The sequence below is a fragment of the Andrographis paniculata genome, unplaced genomic scaffold (assembly GCF_009805555.1).
Source record: "Andrographis paniculata isolate CXL003 unplaced genomic scaffold, ASM980555v1 Contig15END, whole genome shotgun sequence".
NCBI lineage: Eukaryota > Viridiplantae > Streptophyta > Magnoliopsida > Lamiales > Acanthaceae > Andrographis > Andrographis paniculata.
The window spans coordinates 625,108-641,000 of NW_026137435.1; the positions used below are offsets into that span (position 1 = coordinate 625,108).

Genomic DNA, 15,893 nt, shown 5'->3' on the forward strand with positions numbered 1-15,893 from the left:
CGGCCTATTGGCGGCGGCGGAGGTGGAGGGGGGTAACGGCACGGCGGGGGGCGTGGAGGGCATCGGCATGGAGGAGGTTGGTGTACCGGCTTGCATGGTGGTGGCGGCGGCGGCGGCGGCGGCGGCGGCGGTGGTGGTGGTGACCGGCGACATAAATATTCATACTTTGTGTTAAGATAGGCGCACGGTGGAGGAGGAGGCGGTGGTCGGCAAAATAGGTATTGGTACTTGGGAGAATAACATGGTGGAAATGGCGGTGGAGGTGGCGGCGGCGGCGGCGCTCTTGGCGGCGGTTTTGGAGGGGGTGGAGTGAATGCAATTGTAGTTGAAGCTAAAATGGATATGAAAAGTATGACAACACTTAATTTAGGGTTCATTTTGATTACATGCCCTAAATGGCTAATGCAAAAATAAATTGCATGTGTGACAATACAAATAAGTTGATTCTCTCTCTGTATATATAGGCAAAATGAAGGATGGATAGACATTATATATATATATATAGCAATTGTATTGAATAATAAAAATTTGAATTTGAACAATTATCTGATGTGATGATTTAATTTTATGTTTATATAATATCTTAAATATAAAATTAAAATTTATCTTCAAATGAAAAAAATAAAATATAAAAAGTTTTAAATGATAATTACAGTGTTAATTAAATATAATTATCACTGTACCGACAACACAATAATATATATCATCGAACATTATATATAAATTTGCTGCACATGTATAAAATAGAATCAACCACATATACAATCTTGTGTTATTTTTATATGTTATCGATAGTATTTTTTTTATTTACTAATTTGGACAATCAATATAATATTGATAAATCTTCAATAAGTACTAATCAAAGCATAAATTTCTAATTATATGGAATTTGGTAAAAATACCATGCACTCTATACATGCATTCAGTAGGTTAGTTCAAATTCATTAATTAATCTTTGGTCAATGTATCTATTTTCCAATTACAACATATATAGTGTGGTTGTACAAAAAAAAAAAAAAAAAAAAAAGATAAATAAAAAATAAATTTTAAGTATACTATTTTGAATGCTAAATAAAATTTTGGGATAATTAATATTCTAAGAAAATTTAAATTTAAAGAAAATAATTCTAAAATAATAATAAATACTCACTCTGCCCGCCAAATTATTCTCACTTTTTTTTTTTAAAATTATTCTCATTTTCAGTCTATTAAAATTATCTCATTATTATAGTTGAAAAAATAAAAAAAATAATATTTAATTAATACTCTTCGTTTAACACTTATTTATAATAAATACTACTTATTTATTTCTAATTAAATTTTTTTTATTTTTCCAATAAAATATTTATCTTTTTAATCCACATGCCGAGCCCAAAAATATCAAATCAAATACCTATTTTGGGATTGAGTTTACACTATTCATCCAATTTTTCCCCCAAAAAATATCAAATCAAACACCTATTTTTTATTTTTATATTTAAACTAAAAATCAATTTTATCGATCAAAACATCACATCAATACTTATTTATATAACATCGTACAACTATTCAAATTCAAAATTTTTACTATTCAAATCACAACTCAAAATCCAAACCTCCAAACAAACACACCGTCACCGGGGAGTAATATAGAAAAATATATTTAAAATGTTTACAACTTTTGTCAAATGCATGTACCTTTGCATCGACTGTACAGTTGAAAATAAGAATTTATATAGTACATGTAATTAATCAATTTTAAATGCAGTTAAATACACTGGTAATTTCAAAAATCTTCTACTCACCATATTTGCTAGCATTTTCTTTTATATATATATAGATAGATATTTATTGATTGAATTAAATTACTATTGTCTTAAAATTCGATTTATGTTATTATATATAATTATATATTGTGCTATTGATATTTAATAAAAATAATAATAATAATAAATATTCAATGCACATTTCAAGCATCAACACAAAAAATGAACACAATTAACCCAACGGGTTCTTTATACATATATACATACAATTTTTTAAAATTTTTTAAATTTTATTTTGTATCAACAAAACAATGGTTAGCATTTTCTTCAACTTTCATGGAGGTTCATTGATCTGGCAATACACTTAACAAGCTACTTCCCAAGCTCGGGCAATGTCGTCGAAGTAGAATGAGTACCTTTCTAAAGTCCGGATGATCGAAACTTGCATTAGCCGGGAAACCTGTAATATCTGAGACAATTGAAGGGTAGATCATAAAAAGTTTTGAGTTTGAACAATCCATGAAAATGCGAAATCATGGTAGCACGAATCAAAAGGACTAGGTAAATAATTCATTCCGAGGATATGATTCGAGCACCTGAACCAAGAGATGATCAATGTAAAAAATAAAATAAAAAAATGATCTGATTGTAACATGAGAAAATGGTGTATGACTCTCCAAGAATTTGAAATTGTCGAAGACAAGAGAAATACAACAATAGATCGCGAGGCGAGGACTTCTACACTAAGGTTGTGTTCTTTTGTGGGTTTTACTACATGTTTTTACTATTCAAATTCTTTTTTTTCTCCAAAAATGTCACATTTGTAAAATATGTGTTCTGTATTAGGTAATTCACTTGTCATGGATGCGTTATCTTTACACGTTTGAATTTTATAAAGAATTTTCGATATTATGTATCTAAGTAAGAAAAAATCGTAAATTTTCTACTCCTGATTATGCACTCAAATTCATCATCCTCATAAAAGACTTCCGACTCAGAGCATAGAATGATGACTATAACGATCAAGGAGTGAGATTCAAACCTTAAAAAGTCCCATTAAAATCTTTAAACCTTTATTCATCGTATCTGCAAATTCCTAAGAAAATTGTAGAACCTGAAAATATCACAGTTAGAAGAGGTGAATTGATAATAGAACACGATCGTTTCAAAATGGTAAATGGATATTCAAATGGTAGAGAAAATGTAGAGACCTAATATTCTTAGCAATCACTGTACTTCCATCTTCAGCCGCAAGATGGAGAATCACTCCCTCATAGTGACCATCCTGATATGCATGCTGTTAAAACGGTGGGTAAAGTAAATATTACTGCAGCTGAAAGAGAAGTTACGAAAAGAATTGGTCGTGGTTAATCATTTTTATTTTTAACGATTCTTTTCAAGAATTTTGGACAGGAAAACAGCATTTAAATTTTGCAAAAACAAAAGAAAGGCCAATGTTGAGCATTTATAGTGTCCCGGCAATTATCTGTGTTAAATTTTTTAGTGAAGGGGAGCCATAGTGACATATTTTACTGCTAGACATAAAAACAAACTCATCAGATTTCTTGTTAAGTAATCATCAACACAGAGGAATTGCAATTTATCAATGATACACGAATTTTGCAACCAATCATTATGATTTGGAACAGCATTGACATACCTTGTAAAAACAACTGGTTCCAAATGGACAAGTTCCATTCCCGAAGTCAAAGTATTTGCAATCAATGGAGCTGAAAGAGAAATAGCCGGTAAGAGCAAGTAAACAGCAACTCAAAAAACAATGAAAGGAAATAAAAAATTTACCTCAATTTTGCCTTGTAGCGATTAATGATGTCCTGTTTTTCTTCCTTCGATGAATACCAGATGACACTAGGAACAACAAAGTAAGAAAGCTTTCGACATATTGGGCAAGCTCTTAGCGTAGAATTAACATCCAGGCCAGATGCTAAGGAACTACTTCGCCAATTCCTGATGCACGATATGCAGAAAGGATGATCACACTCAGAAAGGATTCCGAATTTCTTTTCTCCCAACGTAGGCTTTGAGAGAACATACTCAAGACAAACACTACACTCTATTTCTTGACTTCTTTGCAGCGTCTCAAAACGCTTTTTCCTTTTCTCACACATTTTCATATGTTGCTCTCTTTCCAAAGGCCTGAAAGGATGCAAGCATCGTTTCCCACAGATTGGGCAAGATTCACCATGAATATGGGGACATTTTTCACCACGTGGACAATCACCAACTGCCGCGAATGAACAAATCGGTTGGTTCATTGGATCAACATTACAACTAAGATACCCAACATCACAATCCTTATCTAGGATATCTTCATGCCCAGTCTTTTCTTTCCATCCATATCTTATAGGAGAGGAAAGAGGTCCTAAAGAAGGTGAATGTCCAAAGTTTATTCTAGCTTCACCTACTGCAGTACCAGAAAGAGGTTCGACATGGCGAAAAGCATCTTCTGATGACGGTTGTGACCGTGAAAGATTGATATGTTCATATCGGCATTGGCTACCATAAGCACAATTTTCCTTTTGATAGAAGGGACATATCTGTGATAAAATGCCTTAATGTAAATAAAGCGTAATAGCAATACAATTTTCAAGACATGAAGCTGGTTGAAAAGGAAGTTACGTTATTTTTTAGGGCCTTCCAGTCATGCGAGAACTCACAAAGCTCCCCTTTTAGACACGCCCCGTGGGCGAAGAATTTGCAAAGAACCCTGATGCACTCACAATGAATCAGCATGCCCATGATAATACTAGCCTCATTTAATGATGCAAATTTTAAATATAATTCTTTCTAGACAATAAAAATTCGCCCAATCATATTATATTTCCCTTTGTGTTTATTTCCTTAAGTGCAGTTTAAACAGATTGCAATAGTTTAAGAAACAGATATTATCTGTTGTAAACCATTTGATTTGAACTGCAAATAGTTACCAATTTGATCCATTTTAAAAAAAAATAACTCCTTCCACAAATTGTTCACCAGATTATGAAGGGGCTTAACTCATTAGATTTCCTATCATCTTTTCGGCCTCGCCAACTTACCTTGGGGCCTTTCTTACTGGAATGATTTGTAGACATGTTTCGGGCGAAAACCATTTACGATGCCCCAAAAAGGCTAATGCTCTTGCATGACTAAAAGGTAGCATATCAATTATTCTAAAATCTCTATATCAGTTCCATGAGAGTGACCCTAATGTACATCAAATCTACAAAATATTAATCCTGCTTTAAAGCCAATGACAAGCCAAATCATTTGTAGAAGATGTGTGTTGTCACAACTAAGAGATTGTAACATCATGAACAGGAATGATATTATCAGCTAACAGATCTCAGTTTCCTTTTCTTTACTTGGATTTGAGATATTTCAAAAAAAAAACTATTTGTATTGAAATATAATTGTCTCCAAACACTTGCAGGAAAACAACAAAACTAGAATAACAAGCTATAAATTGGCACTATTCCAGCTTTTCCTGTCCAGTCCAATTCACATTACCCAGAAATAAGCTTTACAATAAACACGAAGCTCTAAATTCATTGGGAAAATCAAGATATGGTCATTTCAAATCCCTATTAATCTTAAACTTCAACAGTCATGGTTTCAACCATACAGTTATAGTTACAGAAACGGCATTTCCTTAACCTATAAAAATCAAATGACAACATAACTTGACCGAAAATATGAAATTCCAAAAATAAATTTAACACGAAACTACTAACGACACGCGAAAAGCATAAATTCGTAATTCCAACACCAAATCAAACAACGCACAAGCAAAGTCATATAACATAACACGAATATTGCAAAAAATCGAAGGAAGATTATATATACCGCTTAGGCATGGCAGGCGTGAGGGAGAATCCGAAACAAAATCCATGAAACATCTGACAATGAAGATAGCGAGCTTTTTAGTGGATGAATGAATTAACCGCACAATAGGGAGCGTATTTAGGGCTTCCAAAGATGGATTGCATGATTGTGAGGTGGAGTTTGAAGGAATGTTAATGGTAATGGATCCGAAACTTTGCAAATATTCACAACACTGCACCACTACCAACATTGCCGCGCCTAATTGTCTTTCTTTTTTGGGTAAATGAACCCACGGAAGATTTCCCCCATTTTTCTGGTTGATACTTTGATTTGTAGGAAGAAATTTGGTTGAATGAAATTTATCAGGGGTGTGTTTGTTTGGTATTTTAGGTTGTAGTATTTTCTGGTTTGTTTGTTTATTTTTTTGGTTTGATGCGAGGTACTATCTTTGTGCCATGCAATATGGATATTAATTTATACACAAGAATTTAGGTAAAGTATAATTAATAAGTAATTAAAAAATATATTAATAAAAATAATTATTATTTAATAAAAATAATTATATATTAAAATTAAAATAAATAAATAGTTTAATTAAAATTAAAAAAATTATAAAATTTAAAATTTAAAGATTATAGTTTGGGTTGTATTTGGTGGGTAAAAAGCACGGGGTAAAAATTATTTTGTTCTTGTGAGTGTACGAGTGTAAAAAGGTAGTGGTAATTATCTAATAATAATGAAAAGCAATGGTAATTTTATAGTTATATGGTTATTTATGTAAATGATACTATTGTTTTGAAACAGACAAAAATGATAAAGATACTATTGTACTGGGATAAAAGAGTATTAGATACTATCTCTTTCATAGCAAATTTATCATTTTATTTTTTAATTAATTTTTAAATATGAATTATTATATTAATATATAGTAAAAATGATAAAAATATTGACATTTGTATAATAAAAATTATACATATAAAAATATTTTTAATATTAAAAATATTGATAGAAAAGTGAAAATGGATGAATTGACCGTTGAACGAGGTACTATTAAAATGGATAAAATATATTTTGTATTTTGGAATATTGTAGACAAACAAACTTTTTATTTTATTTTATTTTATTTTATTGTGAAGTAGGAGAAATTTGTAGTATAAAAAATAATGCTTTGTTTTTTAATATTAATTTTTTTATTAAGGAATAAAATAAATCAAATCGGTAAAATTTGATTTAGCTAATATTTATTTGTAATTTATATGCATATATAGCAAATTAATGTGATTTTTTTGTATTTTTTTTTTTTTTTTGTATTTCTTATTAAACTATTTTGTATTAATTATATACTAGTATTGTATATTTGTATAAGTTTTTTAAATATATACTCAGTAATATTAAAAGTGTTTATGTTACTTTAAATATATTTCAGATTAAGTAAGTAATTAAAAATTATATTAGTAAAAATAATTATATATTAAAATAATTAAATAATTTAATTATAATTAAAAAATATTATAAATTTAAAATTTAAAATAAAATTAAAATGTATAATCATATTTTTTTAAAAAATATATAAATTATATAAAAAATAGAAAAAATGAACACTTTATATAGAACATGTGAAGTATACTTTAAATAATTTATGACAATAAAAAATATTTCATATAAAGATACAAATATTTTTCGACTAATTAATAATTAATATAAAATTTATTATATGACAAATTTTTTTAATCGTGACATAAATATATAAGTAACCTGTATGAATTATTGAATGTACTCAGGTTCTAAACTTATCATTTTTTATTATTATTTTTTTATGCCGTGGGAACAGCAATCGCTATCCGAAAATGCGCACCGGGTAATATTATATTTAAATGTCTCAGGTCACCTGTTACACATATTTTCCTTATTATAACTTGCCTGTCGGACCTAATTTGCATCGGCCGAAAGTTTACTCACTCAGCACGTATTTTCGGGTAGCGGTTGCTGACATGCAATATGAATATATAAATAAATAAATAAATATTTATTTATAATTAATATAAATTAATTTTATAAAAATATATATAAATAAAAAATATTTTATATATTAGAAAGAGATAAAAATATAAGGATTTTTAGTTGATACTAGTATTATAAATGAGTAAACTGGTATTTTAGTTTCGTAATTTAACTTTTTTAATCATTTTAGTAAATATTATCTTAAAATAATTTTGTAAATGAAATTTTTTTGTATATTTAGTCCTCAATGTCTATGTGGCACCTACGTGGCATACCAGCGAACAGATATCAACTAGTTTAGAACCACGTGATGAAGATGAACACATAGATAATTTTTTATCTTTTAAATTTTATTTTTCTTAAATATATATATATATATAAAAAAAACTAAATTCCTACATGAGTGTTAATGTTTATAGTTTTATATATTTTTGTTATAAGATATAGTGAATTGGAAAAGTAGTATGAGAAAAAATATTTTTTATATTTTTATCGATTTTTATATGTGTTTATATATATATTGTATATTTTAAATAATATTAATAAAGAATTATGTAAAAATAAACCAATAAGCGAGCACAATTAAGGTATAGGCGAGTGCCTCACAATACTCTTATTAACTCCTCACATGATACAAAATAACATATATACGACCCAAATCATCTCTCCCCTCATAAGACAATATAACAATATATATCTATATGTAAGAACAATATAATAAATAAATAAATAAACAATAATAATAATAATAATAATAATATTGCCAAATCTACATGTAGTTCTTCATGAGGGCCAGGAGAGTGATGACCAAAGAAGAAACGACGACGGCTGCGGAGATCGGCAGAGAGCCGGCGGCGCCCGGCGCCGGCGCCGGCGCCGGCGACAGGCCGGGAGGGAGGACGAATTCGACTTGAGCAAAGGCCCCATAGAGAAATGCCATCACGGTTGCTAACATCACCAAATTGGATTTGAAGCAGAAGATCACTGCCATTTTGTATTATTTTTTATTAATATATATAATTATGAGTTATGTGTAATAAGAACTATGAATTGTTGTGTCCGAAAGCCAACACAAAAATTGTATGTATATATAGAGAGAGAGTGAAGAGAGAGAATGTTGGACAGCTGGCAAAAAGGGAAATGGCGGAGGTTGTTGAGCAGCGGTCGGAAAACAAACACTAGTGTTTACTACGGGTTGGTTGTTTTGGAATTTAGTTTTCCTTTCTATTTTTTTTACTTTTAAATACTCTCACCAATTTACTTAATTATTTTTTTTTAGTCGCCTCACATAATTTTTTATTTTTTAAAAAATATATATAATTATATACTTTAATTATATTTTTAAAAATTTAATTTTTAATTTTTTTATTTTAATTAAATTATTTAGTTATTAATTATTTTTAAGCTAAATTATACCAAATCTACCTATAGTTTCATAAAAATAGCTTCAAATCTCTTATACTTCTAAAACTACGTTAAACTCCCTCGTCGTTTTATAAACTATGTCGTCTAACCCCTTCGGCGGTCCTTATTTAACGATATTTGGTCTAAATGTATCAAAACTGTGAATAAATTTTAGAATTTCAATTTGTAAACCCCTAAACTTACAAGTATATTTATTTTTTATATGCAGTCTAAAAAAAATAGTGAATATGCTAAAAAAATAGTTATTTTTCTTAATTTTTAAGAGTTTATTTTTATTTTTTTAGGCTAAATATAAGAAAATAAATATATTTGTAATTTTAGGGGTTTAGAAATTAAAATTTTAAAATTTATTCACGGTTTTGGCGCATTTATGTCAAATTCCGTTAAATAAGGACCGCTGAAGGGTTTAGAACAGAGTTTATGAAACCACGAGTAAGTTTGACGCAATTTTAGAAGTATGGGGATTTGGCGCAATTTTGTGAAACCACCGATGAATTTTGTGCAATTTAATCTTATTTTTATTAAATTATAATTATTTTTACTAATACACTTTTTAATTACTTACTGATTACAAAATACCTAAAATTCTGTGCCTAAACAATAGTGGACAATTTAAATGAGACGGAGATAGTAGTAAATTAGGATTTGTTTGTTTATAGTTTGAAATTGATTTGAAATGAAGTGTTATTTGAATTTTTATTTAAATAATATTTTAATATGATATTTTGTAACAATAAATAGTTATATTTTGATTGTTGTGAAGCCAAGTTTAGAGCTAGACTTATTAGTCAAATATTTTGATTTGATTGATAGAACAAAAATATTAAATCATATTCATTTCGTCTCAATTCAAAATATTATTTTTACTATTTTTTGTTTGTGTTACTCAATATTTCTTCTTTATTCAAATCTGTTCTCATTTTACATTTCTTTTTTTAAAAAAATTGTCATCCAAATTTATTTTCGTTTCTTTTTTATTTTTTCTTTATTCAAAAAAGTAAAAAATTTTATTTTTACCTATTTTTCTTAAAACTTGTATCCTATCAAATAAGTACACCATTGGATGACGGAGGAAATAATATTTTTTTCCTATTAAAAAAATTATTATATATTAATATCAAAATATTTTATAACTTATAATTAAAATAGTAACATACCATTACATATATAATTACTTTATAAAAAAATCAAATAAAAACAAAATCAAACTTCGTTTATATTTTTACTAATTAATAAAATATTATTATTTTTTAATCTATCGCAATACCCGATAGAATATTGTGTGCCTAGAATAGAAAGGCGTTGTTGTAATAATGCCCTAATTAAGTAAGACGGACACATGAGTTTGAAGTTTAAGTGAGCCACGTGTCGCATTCGTGTAGGGTTAAGGTTTTTTGGTTGACCTAATTACTTTCCTTACAGCTTAAGGGAAGCCAAAAAGCAATGGCAATGGCATCGTATTGTTTATGCAGTCATTTGAGTCCACATTTGCTCTCTCTCAGCAGTTGATTATCATAAATATAATATAATATATATATATATTCAATAATCAAATTAATCACTTGTCAAAAACTTCAACATAAAAACGTTACGGGGCATTAAATTTATGAAACTCACAATAATCCTAACCTTAAGTTATGTGTGTTTCTTCAAGTTTTTGTATTGCCACAAAATTGTGGGATCTCAACGTCACAGAAGAATACTCCGTCCGTCCCACTTACTTCAAAGTGGTTTTTTTGGAGTTTTATATTTCTTCAATCTCAAATATCATGCAATATTTCTTTTTTGGTATGTCTCAAACACTCTGCAATATTTCTAAAATAGAAAATAATTAATTATACTTAATCTCTACCCCACACTTTATCCACTCACATCATCCAAATAAAAAAATAAAATATATATTTCTCTCTCTATTACATCACATAATTTCTAAATTATCCTACTTAATACTGCTCATCTAAAAGCTCGTGCCAAAAGTAAATATTGCACCTTGTTTGAGACAAAGAGAGTAGTAATTAAAAAATAATATTCCCTCCATCCTAAAAGTATAGTCTTATTGTGTTGGACACGGAATTTAAGGATTATTGATATTATATTGGTAGTTGGTAGAAAATAAGGTAAATAACTTTTTTGTCCTTTGGAGTATATTAGTGTAAAAAGTAGTGACAATTGTGTAATAATAATGAAAAAGTAGGGATAGTTTTATTGTGATATAGTTATTTACGGAAATGAAACTATTGTTTTGAGACGGACAAAAATGGTAAACAAGACTATTGTATTGTGACGGAGAGAATGGTATTTTATTAGTTAATTCGAAATGTGTAAGAAATTTTAGCATTCTTTATATTTGATTTTATATAGTAATTGCATTTATAATGATATATTTGTAATTTAAGTACAAGTTAAAGGTATTTTAATATTTGAAATATAATTATTTTTACTAAAATAGAAAAATAATATTTTGGAGTGAGACGGACAAAAATAATAAAAATTGTACTTTAAATTAGGACGGATGGTGTGTATATTAAAAGTAGGCGTGTGTACGTTTCAATTCTTTGTGAATATATAGCTATTTGGTATTTGAATCAAATTGAATATTCATTCAAAATTATAAATTATATTTGAACATAAACTTGTACTCCCTCCGTTCATTAACAATTTATCTATTTTTTTATTTTTGGTTTGTCCCATAACAAAGTATTCATTTCCATTTTTTTTTAGTAATTGTACTATCTACCTAACATTACAAATACTCTTTCAATTTACAATATATTACACAAATGTCATTACATTTATATCATACAATACTAATATGATTAATTTAGTCTTTTTCCCTTTATTTCTACTTTATCGAAAATATTTACATTGTTTGCAAATAAATTCAAATCAAATTGAATCTAAGAAAAAGAGTGGGGGTGTTTGTTTGGGGATTTTGAATTGGTCTTTAAATAATTGTTTGATGTGATATAACTAGAAATTAATATTATGTTTTGAATGAAAATATGAATTTTAGTGTCAGACTAGTATAAAAAATAATACTAATAAGTATTTGATTTAATATTTTTTTAAAAAATAATAAAATTATGAATAGTTAAACCAAAGCAAATCATCCAAACAAACAACTTCATTGTTACCTTTGTCTCGAAACACCTTGGATCGACAAGATCTTGTATGAATGAAGTTCAAGATAATAAAATAGAATCGAGGTTCAACTCAATAATAAAATCGGCTCGTGATCAATCAAAAAGCAAAAGGCCGATCGAAGACCAACAACATCGAGCGAAGTCCAGTAGCACCGAGCCAACGTCAATCAAAGCCCAACAACGGATCATTTGGGCCCAAACCGAGGCCCATATCTCAATCCGACCCAATGGACCAGTGTCACACGGGCTTCAAGATTCAATCGAAATTTTATCATGAAACTAGTTTCACGTAGAGGTGACAATTTCGAGCCGGTCCGGCCTATTCTTGTTTTGTGTCTTGATAGGTCTAGCCCGATTTTTAATTGGGCTTAGAAGCATAGGTATGGCCCACTTCGAATAGTGTTGGGCCGGACAAACACAAATTTTAAAATATTTTTATTTAAAAAAACACATAATTTTTTATTAAGAATAAATCATAGTATTAATTTAAATCAATAAAATTATGATACAAAATAATATAATGATAATTTAAAATTGTAATATTAAACATATAATCAATTTTTTATTTTATTATACATTTATAATAATATAAATTAAAATTTTAATTGATAAATCGTATCGGATCAGGCACGCCCATTCGCACAGGCCCAGTCTGAATACTATATTATATATTATATTCAAATAAAAATATAATAATAAAAAAATATATATGTAATATTCTAGGTCACTCCTATATATATCATTTTTACTAACTAGAATAATTATATATATATATAATTATTTATTTCCTTTGTGGTGCAATTTTGTATTAAGGAGAATGAATAAATATTATTAATGAAATTTTAGATATTTAAACTAAACATATTTATTAAATATAGTTTACTTATATGATCCAATAAATAAAAACATAAAAAATTTTATATCTAAATAAATTAAATATTTACAAAAATATAATAAAAGAGGAGGAACTCAGAAAATGACACATAACTGTCTGCCCATTCCGCCATGAACATTGCATGTAGCGAATCTGTTCTCTACAGAAATATTTTTACTATAAACTTTAATAAATATTACACTCTTTTTAAAAAAAATATATATATATATATAGATAGATGTATAAAAGTAATATCTTATATTGAATTATTAACGTTTTATGAGCGTATAGAATATATATGTATATTTATATTGTGTTAAAATATAATATATTTTTTTATAATATTTACTAGCGTTTAAACCCGTGTTATACACGGATGTTTATATTTAAATGTAATTATTATATTATTTTTATTTGATTTTATAAATATTTAGGGTGTGTTTGTTTGAAGGATTTCTACTATTCATCCAATTTTTTCCCCCCAAAAACATCACATCAAACACCTATTTTTCATTTTTTATATTATACTAAAAATCAATTTTACATTCAAAACATCACATCAAACCCTATTTATATCACATCATACAACTATTCAAATTCAAAATTTTTACTATTCAAATCCCAATCCAAAATCCAAACCCCCAGACAAACACACCCTTAAAATAAATCAAAAAATATATATGTAAAATAATTATATAATTTAATATATTTATATTTTACTATTTTAGTGGTTGTATTTTTTAATGAAATTTTTTCTATAATTTTACTTATATTTTTATTTTAAATATTAGAAGAAAATGCAAATAATTAATTACTACAAATATTAAAAATATTACTCCGACGACCAAAACAAAAAAAATAAATTGAAATTATAATAATTGATAGAAGACAATTTAGAAATAAATGTAATAAAAATAAATATAATCCTAAACAAACAAATTATAACAGAGATAAATCGAATTCAAAGTTTCAACTCATGTTAATAACTTGTCCATCTCAAAAGTAGTCTCCTCTAATAACATGAGTGAATTTTTTTATTCTACATAAAATATATATATATATAATTAGAATGAATAAGAATAAAATAAGAAAAAAAATGAGAAAGAAATAAAAAAATTAATTTAAAAAATATATCAAAATTATCTTCGGCCCGATGATGAATAAATGAAATTAAAATAAAAAGAATACTAAAAAAACAAATTATAATAGATATAAATCAAATTCAAAGTTTCAACTCACGACCAATAACTTAGTCCATCAAAAAGTAGTTTCTTCTAATAACAACAATGAATTTCTTGATTCTATATAAAATGAACAACAACAAAAACCATTATTAGAATAAATAAGAATAAAATAGAAAAAAACAAAAGAAATAAAAAAATTAATTTGCAAAAATAGATTGAAACTATCTTCACCCGACCAAGAACTTTTAATGTTATATAATCTACTTTTAGAGAACACAATAAAACTGTATATACATTACCATAGTTTAAAAAATTGAATAAAACTGTATATTCACTAACATATTTAAAATAAATATAAATATAAAAATTTTAAAAATAAAAAAATACGTAAGAAACCTTGAAATTCTAAAATTGCATGAATTTTAAATTTTTTTTTACTATAATTATATATAGGATATAGGATAGGAGGAGAATCATACCATTTAAATAAGTTAGATGAACAAATTCAGATTCCAAATAAAAAGAATAATTTTATTATAGTTCATGGTTATTTAGCTAGTTAAAATACTATTTTATTTTTAATGTGTAGAGTAATATAATTATATATATATATAAATAAGTCTAAATTCTATAATATTTGTAATACTATAAGGTACAGTTTATAATTGCTAAAATAATAGTATACAATTAATATTTGAATAATTAAAAAAGTAAAATAAAAATATATATACTTCTTTTGTTCAAATTTAAAGTATTAATTTATTTTTTTATTTTAAATTAAAAAAATAATAATATTTTATTAATTAATAAAAATATCTAAAATATATTTATTTACGGTACAAATGAAATGAAACTTTTTTAAAAATTAAAAATATATTTTAATATAATAAAATAAATATTTTAATAAATAATATATTGAGTTGAGAGGAAATAGTATAATACTTCACTATATTTTATTAATAATTTAAAATCATAATAATAAATACATCATAAGACAATTATGGATAATAATTATAGTTCAATAATTTTATAAAGTAGATTATCTAAGAAAATAAAATAAAAATAAAAATAAATAAGAAGCCAGTGGGTCCACGTGGGAAGTAAGTGTGAGTGGGCTCCACTGCATATGGTGAATCTGCAGTAAGGCAGACAGGCCACGTGGAGATGACGTCAACGTCCATTTGCTCTGCAACGCCTTTGACCTCTGTTTTCCACTTTATTTTTATTTTTAAAATTCCTTTTAAAATTCATTTCGTTCAAATACAATAGTCTTATTTATATTTTTCTTCGTTTTAAAATAATAGTTTTATTTTCATAAATAATTATATTACCATAAAATTATATTTATTTTCCTATTTTTATTATACAATTACCACTATTTTTTTTTACTCTAATACACTCAGAAGGACAAAAAATTATTTATCTTTATTTTTTACCCATTATTAATATAATATCAATATTTTTTGAATCTCCTACCCAACATAATAAGATTATACTTTTGGAACGAATGACGTATTTTAAATTAAATTAAGAATATTGTATTTTATTTACAATTTTGAATATTATCACAAGAGCCTAATAGGTACAGGGTGTGTTTGTTTTAGAAATTCTAAGTTGAAATTTGAATAATTAAAATATTAAATTGAAATAATTGTATGATATGATGTAAATAAGTATTGATGTAATAATTTGAATG

The 15,893-nt window shown here is 26.8% G+C and overlaps 1 protein-coding gene across 3 annotated transcripts; it reads right to left on the reverse strand.

Annotated features, from left to right (window-relative positions):
• Positions 1-1,947: 1,947 nt before the first annotated feature.
• On the reverse strand, positions 1,948-5,908 carry LOC127262280 (E3 ubiquitin-protein ligase makorin-like). 3 transcript variants are annotated; one of them, XM_051290913.1, is made up of 7 exons: positions 5,592-5,908; positions 4,386-4,473; positions 3,549-4,303; positions 3,406-3,475; positions 2,957-3,030; positions 2,788-2,859; positions 1,948-2,214 (listed from the first exon to the last, which is right to left on the reverse strand). In XM_051290913.1, exons 1-6 carry the CDS (start codon positions 5,642-5,644, stop codon positions 2,823-2,825), a joined length of 1,077 nt encoding a protein of 358 aa, XP_051146870.1. In that variant the 5' UTR covers positions 5,645-5,908; the 3' UTR covers positions 1,948-2,214; positions 2,788-2,822. The 3 variants fall into 3 exon arrangements, with proteins under 3 accessions (XP_051146870.1, XP_051146862.1, XP_051146878.1); XM_051290905.1 differs by having other exon boundaries at positions 2,957-3,042; XM_051290921.1 differs by lacking the exons at positions 1,948-2,214; positions 2,788-2,859 and having other exon boundaries at positions 2,957-3,078.
• Positions 5,909-15,893: the final 9,985 nt, after the last annotated feature.

Excerpts from the sequence above, each read along its gene's own strand:
- LOC127262280 (XM_051290905.1), bottom strand. The coding sequence starts at position 5,644 with ATGTTTCATGGATTTTGTTTCGGATTCTCCCTCACGCCTGCCATGCCT. Across the intron at positions 4,304-4,385 it reads GGAAGGCCCTAAAAAATAAC|ATATGTCCCTTCTATCAAAA; the intron begins GTAACTTCCTTT and ends ATTTTATCACAG. Across the intron at positions 2,860-2,956 it reads GTGATTGCTAAGAATATTAG|GTTCTACAATTTTCTTAGGA; the intron begins GTCTCTACATTT and ends TGATATTTTCAG.